The sequence below is a fragment of the Mrakia frigida genome (assembly GCF_051309035.1).
Source record: "Mrakia frigida strain ATCC 22029 unplaced genomic scaffold BDY24scaffold_15, whole genome shotgun sequence".
NCBI lineage: Eukaryota > Fungi > Basidiomycota > Tremellomycetes > Cystofilobasidiales > Mrakiaceae > Mrakia > Mrakia frigida.
Window position 1 is genome coordinate 184,210 of NW_027481266.1, and position 22,425 is coordinate 206,634.

Genomic DNA, 22,425 nt, shown 5'->3' on the forward strand with positions numbered 1-22,425 from the left:
GAAGGAAGCGGAGGAGGGAGAGACGCGCTCCGTTCGTTCCTTCTCGTCAAGATCTCCCCGACGCGTCGTCTCTCGTCCTCTCCGCTCGTCCGCTGTTCTCTCCAGATGACTTGAGGAAACGAGCCATGCTGTATCCAAAAGGTAGCAACGGAAACAAAAAGAGAGAACGTCGTAAAGAAAAGGAGAGGCGGGTCAAAAGGAAAGACGAAGTGTGGAAGGGAGGGAGGAGAGAGGGAAGACCGAATCGAAACGAAGGTAAACGGCGAGTTGTAACGAAATACAGCGTTAGAGAGGGCAAGAGCACGGGCACGAGAAACAGAGTGAGAGATGCGAATGTATGTATGTATGGATGTAGGAACGGAAGGGAGACAAACAGAGGAAGGGAAGGAAAGGAGGGAGAGAAAGAGAGAGAGAGAGGGATAGTCCGGAGAAAGAGCACGAGCAATTCGTCAAGAACACACAGAGAGAGAGTTTGGAGAGAGAAGGAAAAAACGAGAGAAACGAAAACGAAGAATAGGTAGAAAGAAAGAAGAAGGATAGAAGGAGGGAGGGACGGAGGTTTAGAGAACAGGCGACTGTTCCTGATGTTGTCGAACCCAGAGGAGCTCAGCCCAGAGTGGGAGGGAAGGGACTCGACCGAGGAGTTCTCGAAGGTGGTGAAGCCTGGAGCGAACGAAAAGAAGGAGTCAGCAACTCTCTTTCTTCAAACGAAAACAAAAGAGGGGAAGGAACGACGCGACTCACCAATCCTCCTTGTCCTTGTCCTTATCCGCGAAGAACTGGATCTCCTCCCCGTCGTCGAAGACCAGCCTGAAGGATCTCTCCACGCTCATAGTTCGATCGTGATCCTTGTTGCTCGACTCGACGTTGTCGTCTCGGATCTCGACCATCTTGGAGAGATCGATTCGAGCCGTGATCTTGCCCGTAACGTCGCTCGTGGCTTCGAGGGTTCCTCCGACGATTCGCATGTGTCGACGACGCCAGGACTGCAGAGAGGAGGAAGAAGAGGAGAGGAGAGGAGGTCAGTGAGAGGTCGAGTTGAGGAAGGGAGAAAGAAGAGGAGAAAGAAGAACGACGAACCGAACAATCCCCACCCAACTGAGTCAGACTTCCACTGAAGTAATCCATCTTGTGCCACCTGACATGCCTCAACCCCGTCACCGCATCGTCCAAGCTCTGAGGGAGTTTGTCCGACGGGACTCCAGGGATCTGATCGATCATCAACACTTGCAACTGCATCCTACCGATCTGCCTCGACTTCTTCGCCGCATCAGGAGACCTAGCAGCAGCGTCCGAGTTGACTGCATCGTTGTTCCATCGACCGGTGAGAGGGAGGTGAAGGTTGAGGATCTGACCTCTACACTTCTCTGCAATCTCCTTGAAGATGACCTTGACGATGGCGAGCTGACCGTCCGAACCGAGGTAGCGAACGAGGTCGTCCTTGATGGGTTCGGGAGCGACGGGTCGAGCAGCGACGACGACGGGAGAGGGAGTAGGTTTGGGTTTCCGAGGGGAGGAGATGAGCTTCCTGAAGGCCGAAGTTTTGGTTGGGGTCGAGGGAGCGATGGACGGAGCGATGATGGAGGGAGCGGGACCTGGTCGAGGTGTGAGGGATCGAAGACGAGAGTTGATGTGCTGATCCTTCCTGACCTTGATGGCGAGACTGAACTCGAGGTTGTCGAGACCGAGGCTGAGAAGAAGGAGCAGAAGGTCAGTCGGAAGGTTTGATGCGAAAGGAGAGAAAGGAAGAAGGGGTCGAACAGCTCGAACTCCTGGCCAATCTCGACCTGCTTTCCGAACTTGTACGCTTGAGTTTCGACCGAGTGAAGACCGTTGTTAAGCACGATCTGGAAGGTAGTAGTCGACTCGGGGATGGGGACGTCGATGTCGGAGATTCCAATGACTGTTGAAGACGAAAATAAATAAAGAGTCAGTTCTCGTCCGTTCCTCTCTTTGAACTCGTCGCAAGGAACTCACTCTTCACGAAGACCTTCGCATGAGACTTCCCAGGCTTCTCCCTAGCTCGAATCTCTCGAATCTCCTCAGCGTACTCGTTCTGCGAAACACAAACTCAGGTCAGCTCTCTTCGTTCGAGAAACGAGAAGAGAGACGCGACTCACCATGTCCGACGGCCGCTTTACCGACCTCCAAGCCTTCCCTCGATCGAGATCCCCAGCTTTCTTGCTGTGCGAGACCTGCTCATCCGTAGCGATGTAAACCTGAGGTCGTTCGACGAGCTTGTACTGCCGCTGAGGCGTTGAAGAAAACAAGAATGAACGAAGAAAGCAAGTCAGATTCGGGCTGCGACGACGAAACGGACGACAGAGGGAGCACGAGAGACTCACGTTTCGATGATCCGTGATTCTATCGAACTCGTTAGTGAGATCGTTCTCGAAGGGAGTGAGGTTGGCTCCGATGGAAACGTCGTTGAGCGTAGACTGAGGTCTCGATCCCGTCGGCTGGAAGGTTCGCCGTTTGCTTGCGTTCACGGCAGCGGAAGCAGCAGCGGACTAGAAACCGAACCACAGAAATAGCAAGTCAGCCACTGTCTTTTCAACGCATCTGCCTAACTGAGCGAGACTCACCTGCACCCCCTCCATCGTCGCATCTCCGGTACTCAAACTCCTCCTGCCCCTCCCCTTGGGTCTTCCAACTCCAGCCTCCTCCCTTTTCTCCCTCCTCTTCGCAAGGATAGCTTCCTCCCTCTCCCTCGTACTACTCGCGTTCGAAGGAGTTGGGGACGTCGACCTCGTGTTGGAGTTCGTTCTGGGAACAGGAGGAGGAGGCATCAAAACTCTCTCCCTCTCTCCCTTCCTGCTGCTCTTCTCCTCCCCTCCCGACAGGAACGTCGAAGGAATCGAACCTCGGACAGATCCTCCTCCGAGATGGAAAGGCGAAATCGTCGTCTCTTCGATAGGCGAAGACGAAGCTCGTTCGAGGTCGAGGGACTTGGTGTTGAGTTTGACTTCCTTCTCGCTTCCGTTGTTTCTGACGACTTCTGTTCCTCGAGTGGTGGGTGAGGGAGCGGCGGTAGCTACAGCTCCGAGAGCGAGTTTCCCCAGAGCTGATTCGGAAGCGAGGAGGTCTCGAGCGGAGAGGGCGCTGGATCGGTTTCGACCTCCGAGTTGGGGTCGTTCTGATTCGGAGGATCGAGGTCGGACGGAAGCGGGGAGGCTGTCGGTGGTAGCTGCTTTGGGACGAGACATGGCGTGGGAGGTGGGAGGAGGAGCGGGGAGTTCCTTGTTGAGATGAGCGATCTTCTCCGGCGAGGAAGGTCGAGAGGTTGGTCGATGCTCCTCCTGGGTCGATGCGAGACTTCGACTCGAAAGGGGACGAGCTGCTTTGGTGGGTGAAGTCGAAGGCATAGCGATTCCCAGTCCTTCGATAGGTCTCCAAGGCTCCGAGGTCGAGTTGATCTTCCCTCCGTTCGACGACGCCAACTCCTTCTCCTTCTGAACCCTCTCCCTCTCAACCCTGTCCCTCTCATTCTTCGCGTCCACCCTCCTCCTAATGCTCGCCTTCGTCATCAAAGGGAACCTCCCACTCGCACTCCCTCCATCCTCTTCCGCACGCAACCTCTCGAGGGACGACGAGGGTTTGTACGAGCCGAACTCTCCTGCTCCCCCTGCGGAGGAAGCGAGGGATTGCTCGGAGGTGGACGTTTGGAATTGGGCGGTGATGAGGGGAGGGAGAGCTGTAGCAGTGGCGGGAGCGGGAAAGGTTGGCTGTTGAGGAACGGCAGGGGAGGTTTCGGGGAGATCCTTCATGCTGAAGAGAGGGGAGGTCGACGCGTCGAGGGAGGGAAGCTTCCAGGGCGAGTCCGCGGAGGCGAGAGGAGCGGCGAGGAAGGTGGGAGGAGGAGTGACTTGTCGTGCGATCTGCTCGGAGGGAAACGGATAAAGGCGAGGACGAGGTCAGCAAAAGGAAAGAAATAAAAACGCGTCTCGCCGTTCGTTCGTTCGACCAGAAACCAAATCGTGACTGTGACTCACCTCAGGCCCTGCAACAACCTCCACTGCATCCAACCTCAACCCTCTCGAGCCCATCAGAGGATGCTCGGCAACCTCCTCCTCAACCAAAGCAACCTCTTCCGAGGTCTTCTCCTCCTCCCAGAACGAGTGGTTCCCTTCCTCCTCCTCCTCTTGCTCCTGCTCCTCCAAAGCAACGTACTCCTCCTCCTGCTCTTCTTCCTCTTCCTCCTCCTCGTCCTCCAACCCCATCTGTTCCAACTCCTCCAAAACAGCCGAATCTCCCTCGTCGAGCATCGACATCTCTGCCTCCTCGACCTCTTCCTCGTCCTCCTCAACCTCAGGCTCAGGTTCGAGTTCAGGTTCCGCCTCCCTCCTCCTAGGAACGTCGCCACTAGGTCTCCCCAATCCCAGCCCTCCCATCCTCTTGGGCGTCGTAGGCAAGAACGGATCCCTCAACGGTCCCTCCTGATGAACCTTGACTTCTCCCTCTCGTTCCTCGACCTCGACTTCCTCGTTGAGTCCGATGACGTGCTCGTTCGGGTTGGGGTGAGGGAGATCCGATTGAGGAGGAGTGGGATGGTGGTGGTGGTGATGGTGAGGTTGTTCGACGCTGGCGTTGTTGGTCGAAGCGGGAGTGGGAGAAGGGTTGGACGTGAGGAGCGGCGACGGAGGGATCCCAAGGTTGCCCATCATTCCTGATTGGAAGACAGGCGAAGCAACCGAGGAAGGCGAGAAGAGATCTTCTTCTGCGAGAGCGGAGATGAAGTCTGCGGTACTGGATCCGTCCCTCGAAGGGTCGTCGGGGTAGCCTCCTTGGTTGGTGAACGACGAGTCCTCCTCCTCCTCCTCGTCGGAGTAGCCTCCTCGTTGCTGGCTGTGCTGATGAGGGTCGAGATCGAACGATCCTTCCTCTCCGTAGTTCTCGTCCTCCTCGTCTTCGTCCGAAGGCACCCCGTACCTCTCCTCGTCGCTATCCTCGTCGCTAGCCAGACTCTCTCCCTCCGCTCGTTCGAATACTGACACCTCCGCTCCCTCCTGGAACGTGACGGTCTTCCTTCGAGGTCGAGTTCCACTCCCTGCGATCCCGCCGCTTCCACTTCCAGCGGAGTCTCGAGGTCCTTTGATCCTTCGGGACTTGAGACTGCTTCGTCCTGGGGAAGGCGAGACGGGGTATTCCTGGAGGAGGAGGTGGGTAGGACGAGGAGGAGTTGAGGGAGCTTGGGTGGGAGGAGGAGGGGAAGCGGCGGAGAGGACGGAGGAGGTGCTGGGGGAAGAGGGTTGAGAGGAAGAGAGGGTTGAGGAGAGGGATTCGAGAGGCGAAGGATGGAAGAGGGTTGGGTGCTGAGGTGCGTTCTGATCGTCCTCCTCTTCGTCGTCGTACTGAGATTGTGACTGGTCGTCGTCCTCGTCGGCTTGCACGAGTTGATCGTCACTGGTGCTTTGGACGAGAGGCGAGGGAGTGGGAGGAGCGGCGGGAGCTGCTGTGGCTGAATCCTCCATCTCGGACGACGACGACCTGGTGAGGAAGGGAGAGTTGGAGACCTTGGACTTTGACGAAAGACCAGCGAGTCCAGCTGACTGACGACGTTTCGCATCCTTCTTGAAATCGAGTCGTCTCTTCTCGAGAGCGGCAGCAGCAGCAGCGTTGGGTTCGTCCTCTCCTGACGAGAGTCCTCCTCCTCCTCCAGCGTGAGCTTCGACTCCTCCTCCCTCGTCCTCGTCGTCCGACCTTCCTCCTCCTGGTACGACTACGACGACTGCTGGTTCTCCTCCCGTGAGGGTAGGATCGAGGTTCTCCTCGTTCTTCCTTCGATCGGCTGAGGATCTTCGAGGAGAAGCTCGAGGGAGGTGGTGGGATCCGACGGGTGTGGCTCCTCCTCCTCCAGCTTGCATCCTCTGCGTAGGAGGAGCTCTAGGCGACGACGATGGCGAGGAAGATATTCCGAGTCCGTATCCTGCCTTCTTGGCTGCTGCTGCTCGTTTGGCGAGAGGAGGAAGAGGAGGAGGAGGAGGAGTGTTGTTGTCCGATCCTACTCCGGACTTGAAAGGCGAGTTGGAAACGAGCGAGTTGGTCTTGAGATGCTTGTAGCTCGAGCTCGATCGTCGGTAGGTTTCCTCGGGTTCAGGTTGGGTGGTGGTGGTTGAGTGTTTGTTAGCGAGAGGGGAGGAGGAGACGAGGGAGTCTTGAGGAAGGGAGGAGGAGGAGGTTGGAGAATCGAGTTGACCTGGTTTCTTTTGGATTCGAAGAGGAGACCACCCAGTAGCAGATTCCGCGCGAATCTTCTCCCTTGAAGCGGAGGGAGGAAGGAGAGAACCGTTCGAGATGGGTCGGGATTTGGAAGGGGAGGGAGTAGCGGCCGACATGGAGGGAGGGAGGAGAGTCGGGAAGGGAAGGAGGGAGGAGGAGGTCTGCGAAAGAAAGAGACAGGCAGAGGTATCAGCGTTCGTTTCTTTTGTGTCGAAGACAGAGAGTGGATGTATGCGGCGAAGAGCAACCTGAGGTCTTCTTCTATAGAGTAGAAGGAGCAGAGGAGGAGCTCTCTCTCTGTTCAAGGGAAGCTGTCCACCTTCCCTTCGTCTCCTTCCCTCTCTTCTTCATCCGCCCTTTTCCTCTCTATACCATCCATCCACATAGACAATCTCTCCCCCCCAGCCCTCCTCCCCTCGCTCGCTCGCTCGCTCGCCCACTCATCCATCCACCGTCCTCCAGCCTCTCTCGCCTCGCCTCCCTCTTCAAGGAAGGGAGAATCGTTCAACCAAACCCTCCCTCCCTCTCGATCGAACAAGAAAGGAAGAAAACTCACCTTGATTTCGGTTCTTCCTATTGTATTCTATCCTTATACTATATGTTTCCTTGAGCGTCCGAGAGGGGGTGTGTCCGTGGTGAGAAGAGGGAGACGTAAACGGTGGGTTGGCGAAAGGAAGGGGGGGGGTCGAAGTTGGAGGAGAGAAAGGAAGAGAGCTGGGCGTGTTGTTGTCTTTTTTCTTTTCTTTCGGCGCGTCCTTCCTTTTCTTTTGAAGGTCAAACACTGGGGTTGAACGAGTTTTCTCTGCTTTTCTCTACAGCCTTCGATCTCTTTCGCTGATGCACTCACTGCGTCCGCCTGCCAACCAAAAAAAATGGGAAATTTGCTCTTCTCTTTTCGAGATTTTCGATTCACCAGGGGAGAACGAGGGTTTACGAGCGACGAAGACGCGTCTCCATCCCCCTCCGAGCTCAGCTCTCTTCTATACCCCACTATAGCTCCCCTTAACTCGCTACTGTGAGGCTTTCCTCTCTCTTTTCTCTTCCATCCCTCTCACTCTCGCTCAACCCTGTTAAAGAAGACGACGTGAACATCTCATCCCCATCAAAGCAAAAACGGCACGATCGCCTTCCTCCCCTTGGGCATCCTCTTCCCAAACTTCTCCTTGTACCACGTATGACCAGCCAAAGCCCTAGGAACCAACGCTGCGATCTGTTCGGCACCCAAAGTGTTTTAACGAAACAGATCAAAAGTCGACGCGTCAGTTCCCTCCTCTCTCTTCCTCTGCTCGCTTTGAGAACATTTGAAAAGGGTGGGGATCTCACCTCGTTGATCACAAACACCCAAGCTGGAGTGAGCAACCTCCATCCTCCTGCGCTCACCAAGCCAGGTTGGAAGAACCCTTCGGCCGTGAGAGTCGACGCGACGATGATGGGCGAGGAGCAGGCGAGAGCGAAACCTGTCCATTCGATGATTTCGCAGAGGTAGTGAGGGAAGCTATCAAGCGATCGAAAGAAAAAAAAAAATCCGGAGTGAGTGAGGCGTAGAGAAAGAAGGGGAAACGCGTCGAGAGGGGAGAGAGGGAACGAACGAGACGAATCTGAACAGTCCTCCATCCGGGATGAAGTAGGTCCTGAAAGGCTGAGCAGGGTTGGCGGAAGGGATGGTGATTGAGTTGGAGGAGGCGGGTAGTGGTTTGGACTTTTTGGAAGAGTCGTTGGTCGAAGAGACGGAGGAGGGGAAGGAAGAGAGGAGACGGGAGCGACGACGCAGGGAGAGGAGGATCTCGTCGTGAGCTGTTGATGAACAACGAGCAAGGAGAGTGTCAGTGAGTAGGTTCGAGACTGGAAGGAGGGAAGTTGAAGAGAGACAGGCGGAGAGAGGGATGCAGATCTCACCGACGTTCCCAGCCCAACCCACGACCCAAAGAGTGACTCCTGCCCAGTAGATCGGGTTCGAAAACGCATCAGGCCCAGTTGGGTTCATGCTGAGGTATCTTCCAAGCAGGAAGCCGTTGCTGTGAGGAGGCGATGAGGCTCCGGCGGTCAGCAGCGTTCTTCCTTCGTCGTCGAGCTCAAAGTCGTCCCATCTTCACTTCCCTCCCTCCTTCTCTATTTCCATCTCAATGGACTCACGCAGAGTTGAACCCAACAGCAGCCAGCCAGGGAGCTATGTGACTATCTGTAGAACAAAGATGGAACAGTCGATTCTGCTTGGGGAGAAGGAGCGAGGGCTGAAAACGAAGGAGGTCGACGAGCTCAACATCGAAAACGAAACGTACCAGCCATCCCTTCACTTCTCAGCACGCTGATCGTGGATCGATTCGCATAGTGTATGAGGTAGAGTACCAGCAAGAGCAGAGTCGGTGGCGATAAGCTCGTTGAACTCGCTTTGAGGGAAGTATAAAGCGTGTAGAGAGCCATCGAGGGCGAGACGATCTCCATCGAGAACCATGCGAGTTTACCTGGAAGAACAATAGACCAAGCAAGGAAAATCAGTCCGGGAGATTAACAGGGTTCTGAAGATGAGGTGGGTGAAAGTTGAGCTTAATCAAGCTCAAGATGAAGCCGTAGCGAGTACTCGAAGTGGTGAGCTCGGAGGGAAGGAAGGGGGAGTCTGGACGAACCGTTTAGGTTGAGCCTGCTGTTCTCGAGGGCAAATTTCCCGTGAGGAGCATTGAGGCCAAAGAGGGTTATGGGAGCGTGGAGAGGGAAGAGGTGGAAGGAGGAGAGGACGGTTTTGTAGGCTGGAGTGAGGAGAAGGGAGGAAGGCATCGGAGGGAGGGAGGGTGTTGGTTGGCGGTGAGCTTGCGAGGAAGGAGGGGGAAGGAAACCTCGGAGCGTCACTATTTTCCTCTAATAAGAATCTTAGAATCTGTTGAGAAGCTGTAGGAGCGGAATCTGCTCGGACTTGATAGGATCTCAAGAAAAGACCTGAGGAAGAGGTCCCTTGCCATTCGAAACGATGTCGCGACGCGTTCCCTTCGTCGGATCTCGAGCTCATCGGTACTCGGTTCATGCCCGAAACTTGATCTCGAGTTAGACAAGTATCGAACAGGAAAAGATCAGTCTGCAGAAGCTCTCGAGGCTGAAGACAGCTAAACAGAAGCGAGGGAGGACGACGAGAAGAAGGTACGTTCGAAGTCATTTGGATTCTCCGTCGAAGCTCAAGCTAGTACATCTCCAAACTCTGTGAAAGCGAGAAAGAACCCGGAAGAAAAAGTAAGCGTTAGCTCGGGACGATCGGGGAGACGAGGGAGCTGAAGTGGAGGGAGAAGAGAAAGGGAGAAGGGAGAGCGAAGGAAGGGAACGAACCATTCCGTCGTGGATCTCATAGTCTGCCAGCGTGATGTGATCCTTGAAAGTCGTGTACCTGAGCATTGTAGCAGCCGAGAAGCATAAGCAAAGAAGGTCAGCATTCATCGCGCTGACGAGTCGAGAGAACAAGACGACGAGTCGAGAACACTTACCACTTCTTGAGCTGGACCTTCTTGGAGTTGGTACCCGTCTGAGCAGCGATGAGCTTCTTGAGATCTCCCACTGTATCTTGAGGCGAACACTTCACTCGAACTAGAGTTGAGTGAGAAGGGGGAAGGCAAGTCAGAGTCGAGCTCAAGGAGGAAGGAGGAGGGAGGGAGAGGAAGAAGAGAACGAACCTTTCCTTCCCAAACGATCGTTGGCGATGACTTCAATCATGGTTCCTCCCATCATAGGTCTGTGCACGAAAGGAGAGAGGAATCAGCGTCCAAGAGCGGATGGGAGAGGGAAGAGAAGGGGAGGAAGGGAAACAGGGAGCTCACAAAGCAGCTGCTGGAACAGACGAGGTCACTGGTCGACCTGTAGCTCCCGTTGGCGTTGGAAGGGGTGGTCTAGATGTGGGAGGAGGTGCTGAAGATGGTGCTGGAGGCCTTGACGAAGGTCCATCTCTGTAGGAGGAAGAGGGACCACTTCGGTCGTCCCTTCCTCCTCCTCCTCCTCCTCCATAACGATCCCGCTCATCTCGACCTCCACCTCCTCCGCTACCACCTCTGGACCCATAAGAGTCTCTCTCGTTCCTCCTGTCTCCTCGACTCCTGTAATCATCCATGTCCCTCCCTCCTCCTCCTCCTCGGGGAGCTTCGTCTCGATCTCGGTAGCTCGAGGAGGAGGAAGGACCTGTTGGAGCTGACGAGGACGAAGACGACGACTTCTTGTAGATGTCGAGGTTTTTTGGTTGTTTCCGAGGAGCTGAGGAGGTTCGGACGGGGGAGGCTGAGCGAGATCGCTGTCTCGGGCGAGAGGGAGGAGGAGGAGAGGGAGACATGGTCGAAGGGCAAGGAAGGAAGAATGTGGTTTAAGGTCAACTCGCCTTCTCCTTCCCTCTGCTTTCCACCCCGACGTTTCCCTCAGATTTTCAGAGAGAGCTCGGGAGACTTTAATTACTTTGGCGACTTGATCTCCGCAAAGACCCAGATGTTCCTTTTTTTGAGGAGGGGCGAGAAGAGGCCGAGCGTCGACGACGAGCTTTCATTTCCTTTCTCTCCTTTTCTTAATAACCCCCGGACCCATGTATCACAGTACCAGACGATGCACACATCTTCGCTTTCGTCGCCTCGTTGGAGTACTGAAATCTGTCATAAAAGCGCGACTCAAGCCAAAGCCACGCCTGCTTCCGATCTCTCCCCTCTCCTCAATCCCCACCAGCCATCCCCATGATCTTGTTCCTGCTCTTCGTCTTCCTTCTTCGCATCATCAGCTTGGCACCTCGCTCCTCGGGAGGAGGCAAGAAGCCGAGGGTCTGTCGTGTCGGGGCTTGCGACGACGCGTCGAGATCTCCTCCTTCAGCTGATCGACCGATTGAACTGGCGAGAGGATGATGGATCGTAGGCTGACGTCTGACGGGGGCACATGGTGTAGTAGGTTGAGCAGTAGAGAGAGACTGGGCGTCGGAAGGAGAGAAGGGGAGGGAAGGTGATGCGAGGTTGTCGAGGGAGGAAGCGACGAAGTGGATCGGTTGAGAAGAGTTGGTGCAGGTGATGTTGAGTTGTTCCTGGGAGGAAAAGAGGAAAAGTTCAGCTCATGGCTGGAGAGTCGAAGGAGAAGGAGAGATAACTGACCATGTAGTACTGAAGGGGAAGTAAGAATATGCGCCGAAGTCAGTTGCGATCAAACCGCGTCCCATCGCCTTCGAAAAGACGCTCGACTCCATTACTCACCTTTACGGCAGCATGGAATCTCGCTGGAGGTTAGAATGGTCAGAGACTGGATCAGTTTCCATTTATGGCCGAGAAAGGGGAGGAACCGACTCACTTCTCCTCGCCCATCGCCCCTGCCAGTCCTGTTGATTCGAACGGAAACGAAGGTCAGATTGATTTGAGTTGGAGATAATCCTTTCCCGAGTTACTCACCTGCCAGGTGCTGAGATGAGGGATTCCGAAAGTGCATTCGACTGGAAGAAAGAGGGGTCGAAGACCATCAGTCGCGTCGTCGGTCTCGAAGTCGACTTGAGCCCTCGACCTACTTCGAGTCTGGAACTCAATCTTCTGGACCTGATCAAAGAAGACGATATCCAAGTAGAGGTCAGGACTCGTCTTGACTCCACGACGCGTCTGAACGTCGAGCTGCTCACCATGATCGCCGACGATGCACCCAAATCCCTCTGCTCGGATGTTGCGAGCCAGTTCGAGACGCACTTCTCGAGCTCATCGAGCTTCGAAGTCGGAGTTCCCCAGCCGACCGAGAAGCTGAGTCCTTCAGCCATATCTCCTGAGCGTCGAACGTTGATAATCTTCATGGCGGAGAGGAGGGAGTTGGCGTAGAACGCTTCGGTACCGTCTACTCGTTGGAAGAGAGTAGAGAAGATCCTAAGCTTCTTGACGACGAGGTTTTCGGTTCCGATAAACACCTGGAGAAAAGAAGAGAATGAGTTCGAGTGAGCGGCGGTGGGGAGAGATGTTGAGGGATCAAACTCACTCTGTCCCCAGTGTCGAAGGGATGAGTGACGAAGATGAAGATCTGGAGACAAAATTTTGGTCAGTACTGATTGTGGCCAAGCTTAGGAGATCTCTACTTACGATGGCGTCGAAAGCGTTGGAGGCGGCGCTCTTGAAGATGAACGAAAGTCCGATCAAGATCGTGTAAAGCGAAGCGAACTGAGTCCCGAATTCGACTCCAACTGAGATAAGAGGCTAGGGAATGAGTAACGTGTCATGGCTCGGTACAAGTCTTTTCGGAACGTACAGACAGTAAGAGCGACTGAAAAGGAGGAAAAATGTCAGACGAGAGAGCGCGACGTGACCGTCCCAGAACTCACTGAAGAAGATGATGACGACTCCAAATGCGAGTAGGATGGAGTTGAGAGATCCAACAGCTTGATCGACGTCCCTAAAGAGAAGAAAGGAAGGGGGTTTCAGCAGAGTGGACGTGCGGCCGACGTCGAAAGAGAGAGGGACCAACTGCATCGAACGAGCTAGCAGGCGACGTTCCTTGTAGACCTTCAGAACCAGAGTCTTGATCTCACTACGACTAATGTCTCCGTTTCCATCCTTATCGAAAACCTGAGAGAGAAAGGGAAGTTCAGATCAGCTCAGTGTTGGGACACGACGCGTCGTTTTTCACTCACTTTGAACGCCTTCTTGGTGTCCTCGTCGGTCTCAAAGGCGCAGCTGAAGTCACTCTCGAGAAGGTAAGGTCGCTTCGCTCTTCCCTTGTAAGCGATGTAGATGGATTTGGCGAGGTGCTGTCGAAACAACCGAGATCAGCGTCGAGGTAGCGGCGAGCGAAAAAAGATGGGGAAGATGGACTCACTTTCGCAGCACTCGCATTGGCAACGTCAAACGCCAAACTCTTTCCGCTAATCCTCCCATCCTTCCCCTTGATGTTTCGAGCATCATGAAGGACGACGTTCTTGACTCCTCTCGCAAGATCTGCGAATTCTGTCTGGCTCTCCTTCTCGTCGTCCTCCTTCGGCCTGACGGTAGGAAGGATCTCGGAATCTTGTAGGTAGGAAGAGGATGACGAGTTTCGATGCTGAGCGTTGAGCTTGTGGGAGTGATGGAATCCGAGTGAGTGGGAGATTCGATCGAGGACTGGAGTGGGAGGTCGAGAGGAGCCTGGAGTCGTCAGGGGAGAGACGATGAATCTGTCAAGGTTGGTGGGAGTGCTTGCTCCTGAGCGAGAGGGTGATGGCTTGTAAAGATTTAGTCGGTCGAGGACTGAGATGGCGAACTGCGAAGAAGCGTGTAGGACGACCGAACGGAGAAAAAGACCAGTGAGCTGATTTGAATCGAAGCGAGAACTCCTTCTGAGAGCTGCGGTGTTTGAACGTACCTCGATCTCCGTAAGACGGTCCTTGAATGCTACTCGGTGGAAAGACAGAGCTGGAAAACGAAAGAGAGCGACGCGCGTCAGAGAAAGCTTGATGTTCGAGAGAAGATGGGGCATACTGACCTACGAACTGCAAGGCGATCTTCTCCAAAGAGTATACGAGGACGATAAAGAACAAGAGCTCGATGACTTGACGAACCTGGGAAAGGAAGACGAAAAGCGAGACCAGTTCAGTCGTTTGCCTTCAGCTTCCAATAAAGGCGGACTAACCCTCGGAGTGTATCCTGCTCGACTTGGAACGTCCTCATCCGAGCTGTATAGATGATAGATGCTTCCGAACATGACGACCCACTGTAGGGAGAAGGCACGACAGGAAAGAACGAAGAGGTCGAATCAGACGTCGACGCGATGCTTCCGACGACGATTCGAAGATGAACTCACGCTGCCCCATCCCCACGCGGCGTACAGAACCGGCTTGATCCATCCTTTGAGCACACCAAAGCTACGGAGATTGGCGAAAAGGGGAGATAGGGAGTCAGCCGCGTCGCCTCGGCAGATCGGGTTCGAGGAAAGGCTGCTCACGTCTCTACGTGAACCTTGAGCTTCTCCGTAACCTCTCCCCAGAAGACCCCGACAGAACCTAAAACGACGATGGGTACGAGGTCAACCTTGAGACAGAAGAGGAACATAATCAGACGAGTTCGAAAGGGACGGACGAAGACGACGCGACGGGAACTTACAAGCACAGCGAGATACCAGCTCACGAGGACGTCCAGCGCCACCCAGAACAGCCAGGCCGAGATGTTGTCCTAAAAACACGACCAAAAACAGAATCTGTCAGACGCGACTGCTTTTCTCGAAGGGACTGCGATGAAAGGAGGAGGAGAGCCGTCGAACTCACCGAGACGTAGCTGCGATACTCGCTGGGATGAGGTTTCTCCCAGAAGAACGTGACGAGGATTGCAGGAGTAGCGATGAGACCAGCTAGGAAGGTAGAACCGACGAGCGACGAGAACAACAAAGCCATGACTCTGTTTCTCGAAAGATAAAGAGGTCAGCTCCGACCTTTTTCTTCGATCAGGTTTTCTCCCTCTCAACTCACCTCTTGAACCCCCAAGTCTTCTTCTTCTGGTTCCCTCCCCGCTTTTCTTCGAACCTAGCAGCCTCATCGACCAGATCGTCCTCTCCATCCCACTCGTATCGGTCGTCGTCCAAATCCTCGGCGTCACTCGTTTCAGAATCCGCTCTTCTCATCGCAGGACGACCACTCCCTCCTCCCAGCTCCTTCACATCTGCTGCTCCCTTCGAGTAGGAGAGAGGCTCTTCCGACTCGAGTAGAGCGCTCGTTTTGAGGATTTCGACCTGAGATGAGAAGCGGGTTTCCTTGGGGGGAGGAGGGAGGGAGGAGGTCGAAGCTGAGCGAGTCGGAGGTGGGATGGGTTCGTTGGTGCAAGCAAAATCGACTTTTTGGAGGAAAGGATTGGGTGAGGATGAAAGATGGGTATGACCGTTCGAGGAGTGAGCTTCAAGGATGGCTTGAGCTCTATTGTGAGTGTTGAGAGGTTTGTCGGACGACGGGGAGGAGGAAGAAGAGGAGGAGGAGGAGGAAGCTCGACGGAGAGGGAGGTCTGCTTGTCGTGAGATTCCAGGAGCTGGAGCTTCTCCTTGCCAGAGCTCTGAGGATACTCTAGGAGGTGGGGAGCGAGATCGAGAAGGAGGAGCAGAAGGCATGCTGGCCGTTGGGAGGGAAGGAAGAGCAGCTGAGGGACGGAAGTCGAACCCCAAAGTCGGGCACAGGAGTTTGCGATGGCCCGAGCGTCAAACAAAAGAGAAGAAATTCATGACTGAGGCACGAAAAGAAAGTGCGGCTATGAAAGCGAGTATGCTAAGTGGATGGAAAAGAGCGAGAGAAACGAAACTATGCATGTGGATGAGCGAAAGAGACATCGAAAGAGCGACGCGAGAAGGCTGAAAACCCAAGAAGTCAAGTGCGAGAGAGAGAAACAGCAAACTAAGAAGTCGAAGAGAAGTTGAACTACCTAGCAATATAATCCTAGGCGAAAGGTTCCCTTCGTCTGATGGACTGAGGTCCAGGGGACATGAGAGATTTATCGCTTTGAGCGAAGCGGTCGTCTTTGAGGATGGAATCAAGGGCGATTCCTCCTCCTCCCTGTCTGGCGAGAGCGTTCCGAAGAGATCGAAGACCTTGAGTTTGAAGCTGTGTTTCAGACGAAGAGGAGAGAGAACAGGGTCAGGTTCGGAAGGAGACGCGTCGAGCTCACGACGCGACGGGATTTTCCTCCTTCTTATCCACCATCAGTCATTTCCACAGTCCCCTCTGGCTTCTAAGAGAAAGACATAGATGTCCGAAGACGAGGAGAGGTGAGAGTTGAGGTGAACGTACCTGAACAGCTGAGAAACTCGATCCTCCCTCCCCGAAGATGCTGTCGTTCTGGTGAGTGAAAACCCATTCCTCTGGCGTCGGCGAAGGCCGAGAAGTGATAGCTGCGAGCTCAGCCCTGAGGAGACCGTTGAATAGGTCAAGGTTGAGGTCGTTTCGGTCGAATCTGGGGTCAAGAAGGTGGAAACAGAGGACGGAAGGTTTAGCTCGAACGAGCTCCAGCGCAAGAAGCGTCAGACGTATCGACCAACTCACCCGAAGGGGTTTTCTGATCATTGAAGTGAAGTAGCGTCAGAAAGCAGGAGAGACATTGGAAGAAGAAGAGGAAGCAAACTCGCCGATCTCCTCGCCTGGACGCGTCGAGACGAAAAGGAAAAGAAGTCAGCCAGGTCGCTGTGGCGAGAAGGACAGGAAAGATGCTCACCGATGCTGATAAATGTGATGAAGATGAAGGCGACAAGAACTGTAGCTGGAATGGTGACCTGCACGAAGAAACGAAACCGTGGTCAGCAAGGTCGCGTCGAACGGAGACCGGAGCAAAGGAAAACGAACCCATCCAAAAGTTTGAACGAGCTGGAAGGGAACGAGGATGCAGTACACCCAAGCGACCGACCAGATATGAGCGGCGTAGCTGAAACTGTATATTCGAAATCGAGAGGGGGACGTGAGTCAGCGGAGGAGCGGAGGAGAAGAGGGAGAGGAGGAGGAGGAGACGAACGGGATGGGAGTGGTGAGGATGCGCTCGAGAGACGTCAAGGAATCCGTCATCATCTGAACCGAAGCGAGAAGAGAGTTCTTGGTAGGGACGTCGATCGAGTCTCGTCGAGTGAGTGCAGCGATATATCCAGCCTGGAGAAAGGAAAAACGGATCAGCTCTCTATCCGACGAGTCGACGCGTCAAACGCTCCTTAGCCACTTTTCTACTGACCATGTAGAGCGTCAGCTCGTAGGGAACGTTGCTTGAGACTACGCCTCGCTTCGCCAACTGAGAGGTGAGACGAGGAAAATCAGCGATCGAGCAAACGAGACGCGCCGAGTCGAGTCGAACAAACTCACCTCCCTCTGCTCTCTCCTCTCCCTCCCTCCTTCCTCAATCTTCAATCTCTCCCTCTCCTTCGACGAGACCATCAATCTGAAAGGCCATCGCTCCCTCAACCTCGTTCTGGGGGGTGGGTTCCTCGACGGCTTGAGGACGGGAGGTTCCGAATGCGTTCGAGAGAGGGAAGGATGACGGGTGGGAGTAAGGTTGTTGGTGTCGAGCGTGATCCTAGGCTTTGGGGCAGGAGTGGAGGATGAAGCGGATCCGTCTCTTGTGATAGTCGGTAGGGAGAGAATGTCTCCGGCGGCTCCGAGGGAGAGGGAGAGATCGACTTGAGTGGACGTCGTCGAGTTGGCCTCGGTCATGGGGATGAACTCGTCCCTGTCGATCGAGTGGCGAGGATGGACGTAAGGAACTTGCTCGAGAGCCCTGGGTGAAGAGAAAGGAAGAAGAGAGTCAGTTCCTCGAACAAAGGAAAAGAGTGGTGAGGTTGGACGCGTCTTAGGCAAGGATCGAGACTGACTGTTGAGATTCTTCACTGAACGGGTTGGGTCCTCGAGCCTCGACGTTTGGAGATGGAAGGGAAGCGGGAAGGTTGTCTGAGAGCGGAGGAACAAAGATGCGATCAGTCGAAGCGGAGGAAGGAGGAGGATGAGCTGGAAAGGCGACAACGAGACGACTCACACCCAGGAAGATGCTTGACGAGAGGGTAGAGGTCCTCGTAGTAAACCCCTTCTTCTCCTCGTAGGTCTGTTCAAGATATGAAGCGGTAAGATTCAGCGTCAGCAACGCAGATCGTCGAAAAGCTCAGACGCGTCGAAACGCAAGCTCGACGACTGCCGAACCTCTCGTCGCCCCGCCTGCGACGCTCCACGAGTGAAACTGAACTCACAGTGTTTCAAACTGACTCCGAAACCCTCAGCCAAGTTGATACAAGACTTCTTCTCCAAGATCGCTCGACAGACGTCGATCTTCCTTTCCTCGGGATCCGTGGGAGGGACCTTGCACATCGAGTCGGGACAGGCGATCCAGATCGTTCGAGCCCCTGTTGAAGTACAAAGGGAGAAGGGATTCAGCTCGAGAATGCTGGATGAAGCGGGGAGGTCTTGAGCTCACAAGTGCGACTGGCGAGAGTGATGTTGCTCCCTACAAAGGAAAGACGAGGTCAGCTCCAGCGGTACAAGGATAGGAGCTGGACTGCAAAGCTCACACATCCTTCGACCTTCAGCCCATCTTTCGTAAGCTGAACTGGAGGGCAAAAGGTGGGAGGAGAGAGTCAGCGGACGTCGCGTCGAAGAGAAAACGACGACGAGATCGAAGGAGACGTACCTCGTCCTGTAGCTGACGACGAAACCGAGCACCGTTCCGAAGACTGTTTGATCGAATGGCAACTCGGAAGTGAAACAGAGAGGGGTTGGAAGGTGAGGGAGGGAAGAGATTGAAGGGAGGGAGGGAAGAGATTGAAGGGAGGAAACGAGGCGACGCGATCAGCTTTGTTCGATCGATTATCTTCTCGCCAGAACATCAAGGTCACGTACCCGTCAAGAGGGTAGGAGGGAAGAAGAGTTCTGCAGTAGTGAAGCTGCCAAGTCCAAGAACAATTCGAAGTGATCAGCGAGGAGATGAAGGGGAGCCAGCGGCCTGCGGCGGAGAAGAGGTCGACGATCTGCGACTGATAAGGGCCGATAGGCTCACCGATTGATACAGTAGACCATCGTAGACCAGCACGCCATGAAGAGGAGAGAAGGCCAGATTCTGGGCAGGGGAAAGGGAGCAGAGCAGAGACGACACAACAAAACAAGGGTCGTTGGAGACGGATGGGGAAGAGAACGAGGGCGAATCAGTTCAGGAAAACCCTCCGATCTCAAAAGTACCGGAGCATAGACTCACCTGAAGATTCCAGTAGCCAAGAGAGCGTTGCTGATAGATCGAGGGCAGAGCAGAAGAACAAGAAGGTCAGCGAAAAGGCGGAACGGCGTCCGAGCTCACCCTCGTTCCTCCCTCCCTCCCTCCCTCCCGCCAGCCTTCCGTTCCACCATCTCGTAAGGACGACTACCCACCAAACTCTCGAGACTGATAAAGATGTGATAAAGAAGTCACGCACGTGTAGGCACCAGTGTTGAAGACCTCAGCGTCCTTCTTCCCGAGGGCTGAAAAGTCGAAGAGAGGAGGGAGCCCTGTTTGGTCGTTCTTCATAAAGACAGAATCGAGGGATTCTGAAGACACGTTTTGAAGGCAATAGAAGAGTCGAAGGAGTCAGTGCTTGAGAGGGAGAAGATGCAACGGGAGGAGGAAGGGAGGGAAGAGGGAGGGAGGGAGGAGATCGACTCAAGTGAGCTCGAGCTCACCTCTTCTTGACCCAGGGACGGAGTGCTGCATCTTGAGAGGGACCTATCGAAGGGCTGAGAGCGGATTTGAGAAGGGAGAGAGTATCAGAGCTTCCTCAGAAAAAGCTGCGGGGTGGAAGCGATGTTGACCGTTGGGGAGGAGAGGAATGAAAGGTAGAGGAGAAGGTCGAGGGCTGAGCTTCGTCGAGAGGGGACGGTGGGCGGAGATGGTCGACTCCCTCAAACCTTCTCTTCAGCCCAACCTCGAACGAGATCAGCCTTTTGAGCTGAAGGTTTTCAAGGTACATAGGCGGCTGTAATCGAAACTGCGAAGTATCCTGAAAGCTCTCGAGACCGAGAGAGAGGAAGAGAGAAAAGCAACCCACGTCCCTCCTTTGCGATGGGGAAGGGAAGCGTCTCAAGATTCGGGTCTTCTCTCTACAATGCGGAAGGTGAGTGCGGTAGAATTTGGATGGGACCTACAGGGAATGAGAGGGCGAAAGGTCGGAGGGGAGTCGCTTTGAATCCCAAAACGACGCGTCGCTCGTTCGAACTCTTTTAGTCTTTGCGTCCGAGAACTTCTATCATAAGACCTGAGTGTGGGATATGGTAAGTCGTGAATCGTATAGGCACACGGAATCTACCACCCAAGGAGCTTGAAGGGGAGCAACCAACGGGAGAAAGAATTCAAAACGGCGACGCGTTCAATTCGAGCATATCTCCCTAGTCAGTATGATCGGGGTTTTTTCATATATTCGTAGAAGGCTTACAACCACATAGGTAAAAATCAATGGGAAAAAGGAGTGATCGTTTGAGTAAAAGCCAAGAAGGGAACAAAATACGGACGCGTCGCAGCTCCCGCTTTCGCAAAAGGGTATCACCTCTTCCTACAACCGGTTCATCAGCCACTTCGATTGAACAGAGAGAGGCAAAGTAAGCAGCTGAAAGGGAGCATAGGGAAGGCGTGAAAACCTTGTGCTCGTCTGAAAAGAAAATGACAGACGGAGAACAAACGCGTCGGCCAGCAGCGACTCACTCCGCTTCTCACCATGGCATCGCAGCTTGGTCCACAGAGCTGAAGTTTCGAACATAGAAGGATGGCACTTCGGAGGAGACAGAGGGAGAAGCTATCAACGGCTCAAGAGAGAGAAACAAAGGACGAAAAGAGTCGACGCCAGCTAACCACTCGAAGCCCGTCCAACAACCGATCTCTAAGTTTTCAGTGGGAAAACTTAAGGATCCGCTGGATCGAAGCAGCCAGTGAAAAGATGGTCCTAAGCTCGAGGGAAAACGCAAGGCAAGACGAGGGACCACAGAGACGCGTCGGACCCCAGCGACTGGTCTATCTTCCGCTGGCAAATCCTTCAACTCTGGTTGTGCGTGGTGAACAGCGGTCGAGGATGGGAGAGCAGATCACAAACACAAGAGGCCATCGCTATGTATGTATCAAACTCAGGGGGAAGGTAAACGGGAGAGAGAGGAAGAGGCGTGGAGGGAAATTGGAATCGAACCGACGGAGGCGACTCACTCCCGTTCAAACGTTCCCCACCCAACGCTCCTCGTTGTTCTAGAACGACCCCACGAGGAGAGTTAAGGAATCCGTTCGGAGGAGCGAGAAGCTGGCATCGATTATCGATGCTCTGCAAGGTAAGTCACTCTCAGATGAGAGACATCCAGCACGAGCGACCCACTCCGACATCTTGAGGTCGCATCTCAGCCTTCTCAACCGCTCTTAATCAATCAAGAACGAGAAGATGGGCCGCCGAGGATGAAGAGTGGGAAGGCTGATACGGGCTCGAGAGGCAGAGAGAGAGAGAGAGAGAGAGAGGGAGGGAGAGAGACCCAGAAAGGAAAACGCGTCGAGACCAACACCAAACCCAGGACTCGCTCTCATTCAGAATATCCCATCCCCCGCTGCTGACACATATCCTCAAAAATACAGGATGAACTTTGTTAGGGAGCGAGATGACAATCTACAGCCTTGGCTCGAAGAGGCACAGAAACACGACCTGGCACAAGCGACCCACTCCCGGACTCTTCCTCAATATCTCAACCTTCTCGACCGCTTTGAAAGGATCGAGAACATAGGGATGATATGTCCAAGTCCAAGCGTGAGAAGACTAGTATGTACTGGCTCGAGAAGGAAACAGAGAGGGAGAGGGAGACGAAAACGACGACGCGTCGAACCCAACACCCAAACCGCCGACTCGCTCTCGCCAACTGATCTTTCCCATCCCCGGCTTGTTATAGAGACCTCCGCAAAGGAATGAGAACGATTTTGAAGGAGGAGCGAGAAGACTAGTCTAGTGCCAACTCTCCTCAAAGCAAACGAAAAGCCAGCACCACCGACTCACCCGCAGAACTTCCAGACACATCATTTCAATATTATCGACCGCTGTTCCGCGACCGACAAGGAAGAGATGAGCCTTTGAAGTGAACGAGGGAGAAGATGGTGTTGACTCGGAGGAGGGAAGAGGGGAGGGAAAGAAAGGAGGAAGGAAGACGGAGCGAGCGAGGGGAGGGAGGCGGACTCGAGAAGAGGGAGAGAAAAAGAGGAGGAGGAGAGTGGGTGGGACAAAAGGAGAGCGAGCTGAGAGGATAGGGAAGAACGGAGGGGAAAGAGAGCAGAAATAGAGGAGGAAAGGGAAGGATCTCGAAGGAGACCCGTGGAGACGCATCTCGAAGGAGAAACGAAGAGACAGAGCTGCTTGGTCTCTCGTCGTTGTCCTCCTTCGTCGCTCTCTTAGAAGTCTCCCACGAGATGTAATCACATTTGCTCCTCTCTCTACAACGAGTCACCGACGTGGAATTCCCCGATGAAGATCATCAGGATCTGACCTCCCTTCTTCTTACGCGCGGAAGACGGCGGTGAACGCTTCCGCTGGACGAAGAAGGCTAAGAGCTCAGGTCGGGAAGGTCTCTCGTGGAAGATACAGGTCGGTGACGGGGTGCAAAGGAAGAAGGGGAGAGGAGGGAGGGTGGATGGGTGAAAGAAAGAAAAAGAGCGAGAAAGAGAGCGAGATGGAAGGGAGCAGAGAGAGGAGGAGGAGCAGGGAAGAAGACGGGTTTGTTGGACAAAAAAAAAGCATACGAGATCGCTCCCCTCTGCCTAAACCACCAAACAGTTTCAGCCCTAA

The 22,425-nt window shown here is 54.2% G+C and overlaps 5 protein-coding genes across 5 annotated transcripts; all 5 read right to left on the reverse strand.

Annotated features, from left to right (window-relative positions):
• Nucleotides 1–560: 560 nt before the first annotated feature.
• Nucleotides 561–2,059, reverse strand: BUD4 (Bud4p; the record flags this gene model as incomplete). Its single annotated transcript, XM_076637399.1, has 5 exons — nt 561–663; nt 745–986; nt 1,081–1,690; nt 1,762–1,903; nt 1,978–2,059. Coding segments are annotated over 5 exons (1,179 nt in total), but the record flags the coding sequence as incomplete, so codon positions are not given.
• A 5,230-nt stretch (nt 2,060–7,289) lies between these two features.
• BDY24DRAFT_388779 (uncharacterized protein) lies at nt 7,290–9,071 on the reverse strand. Its single transcript, XM_076640419.1, has 7 exons — nt 8,844–9,071; nt 8,499–8,681; nt 8,353–8,398; nt 8,116–8,234; nt 7,809–8,013; nt 7,543–7,714; nt 7,290–7,429 (listed from the first exon to the last, which is right to left on the reverse strand). Exons 1-7 carry the CDS (start codon nt 8,989–8,991, stop codon nt 7,322–7,324), a joined length of 981 nt encoding a protein of 326 aa, XP_076496675.1. The 5' UTR covers nt 8,992–9,071; the 3' UTR covers nt 7,290–7,321.
• A 149-nt stretch (nt 9,072–9,220) lies between these two features.
• Nucleotides 9,221–10,197, reverse strand: HUB1 (ubiquitin-like protein HUB1). The gene is made up of 5 exons (XM_076640420.1): nt 10,017–10,197; nt 9,873–9,931; nt 9,687–9,786; nt 9,532–9,589; nt 9,221–9,406 (listed from the first exon to the last, which is right to left on the reverse strand). The coding sequence occupies exons 2-5, from the start codon at nt 9,925–9,927 to the stop codon at nt 9,389–9,391; spliced, it is 231 nt and encodes a 76-aa protein (XP_076496676.1). The 5' UTR covers nt 9,928–9,931; nt 10,017–10,197; the 3' UTR covers nt 9,221–9,388.
• A 542-nt stretch (nt 10,198–10,739) lies between these two features.
• BDY24DRAFT_388787 (Mechanosensitive ion channel-domain-containing protein) lies at nt 10,740–15,011 on the reverse strand. The gene is made up of 22 exons (XM_076640421.1): nt 14,624–15,011; nt 14,423–14,552; nt 14,262–14,330; nt 14,104–14,189; nt 13,963–14,023; nt 13,792–13,872; nt 13,645–13,720; nt 13,525–13,574; nt 13,003–13,422; nt 12,818–12,934; nt 12,652–12,752; nt 12,509–12,579; nt 12,436–12,450; nt 12,270–12,370; nt 12,169–12,210; nt 11,825–12,100; nt 11,717–11,744; nt 11,604–11,644; nt 11,506–11,533; nt 11,412–11,434; nt 11,313–11,321; nt 10,740–11,245 (listed from the first exon to the last, which is right to left on the reverse strand). Exons 1-22 carry the CDS (start codon nt 14,773–14,775, stop codon nt 10,886–10,888), a joined length of 2,337 nt encoding a protein of 778 aa, XP_076496677.1. The 5' UTR covers nt 14,776–15,011; the 3' UTR covers nt 10,740–10,885.
• A 563-nt stretch (nt 15,012–15,574) lies between these two features.
• BDY24DRAFT_415103 (Bestrophin, RFP-TM, chloride channel-domain-containing protein) lies at nt 15,575–19,340 on the reverse strand (the record flags this gene model as incomplete). The annotated part of the gene is made up of 19 exons (XM_076643408.1): nt 15,575–15,739; nt 15,926–16,088; nt 16,178–16,190; nt 16,347–16,404; nt 16,475–16,559; nt 16,641–16,771; nt 16,851–16,907; nt 16,979–17,390; nt 17,485–17,560; nt 17,646–17,711; nt 17,854–18,006; nt 18,078–18,107; nt 18,172–18,209; nt 18,291–18,333; nt 18,500–18,543; nt 18,657–18,716; nt 18,852–18,881; nt 19,066–19,177; nt 19,310–19,340. The coding sequence occupies 19 exons, from the start codon at nt 19,338–19,340 to the stop codon at nt 15,575–15,577; spliced, it is 1,767 nt and encodes a 588-aa protein (XP_076496678.1).
• Between the last annotated feature and the right edge of the window lie 3,085 nt (nt 19,341–22,425).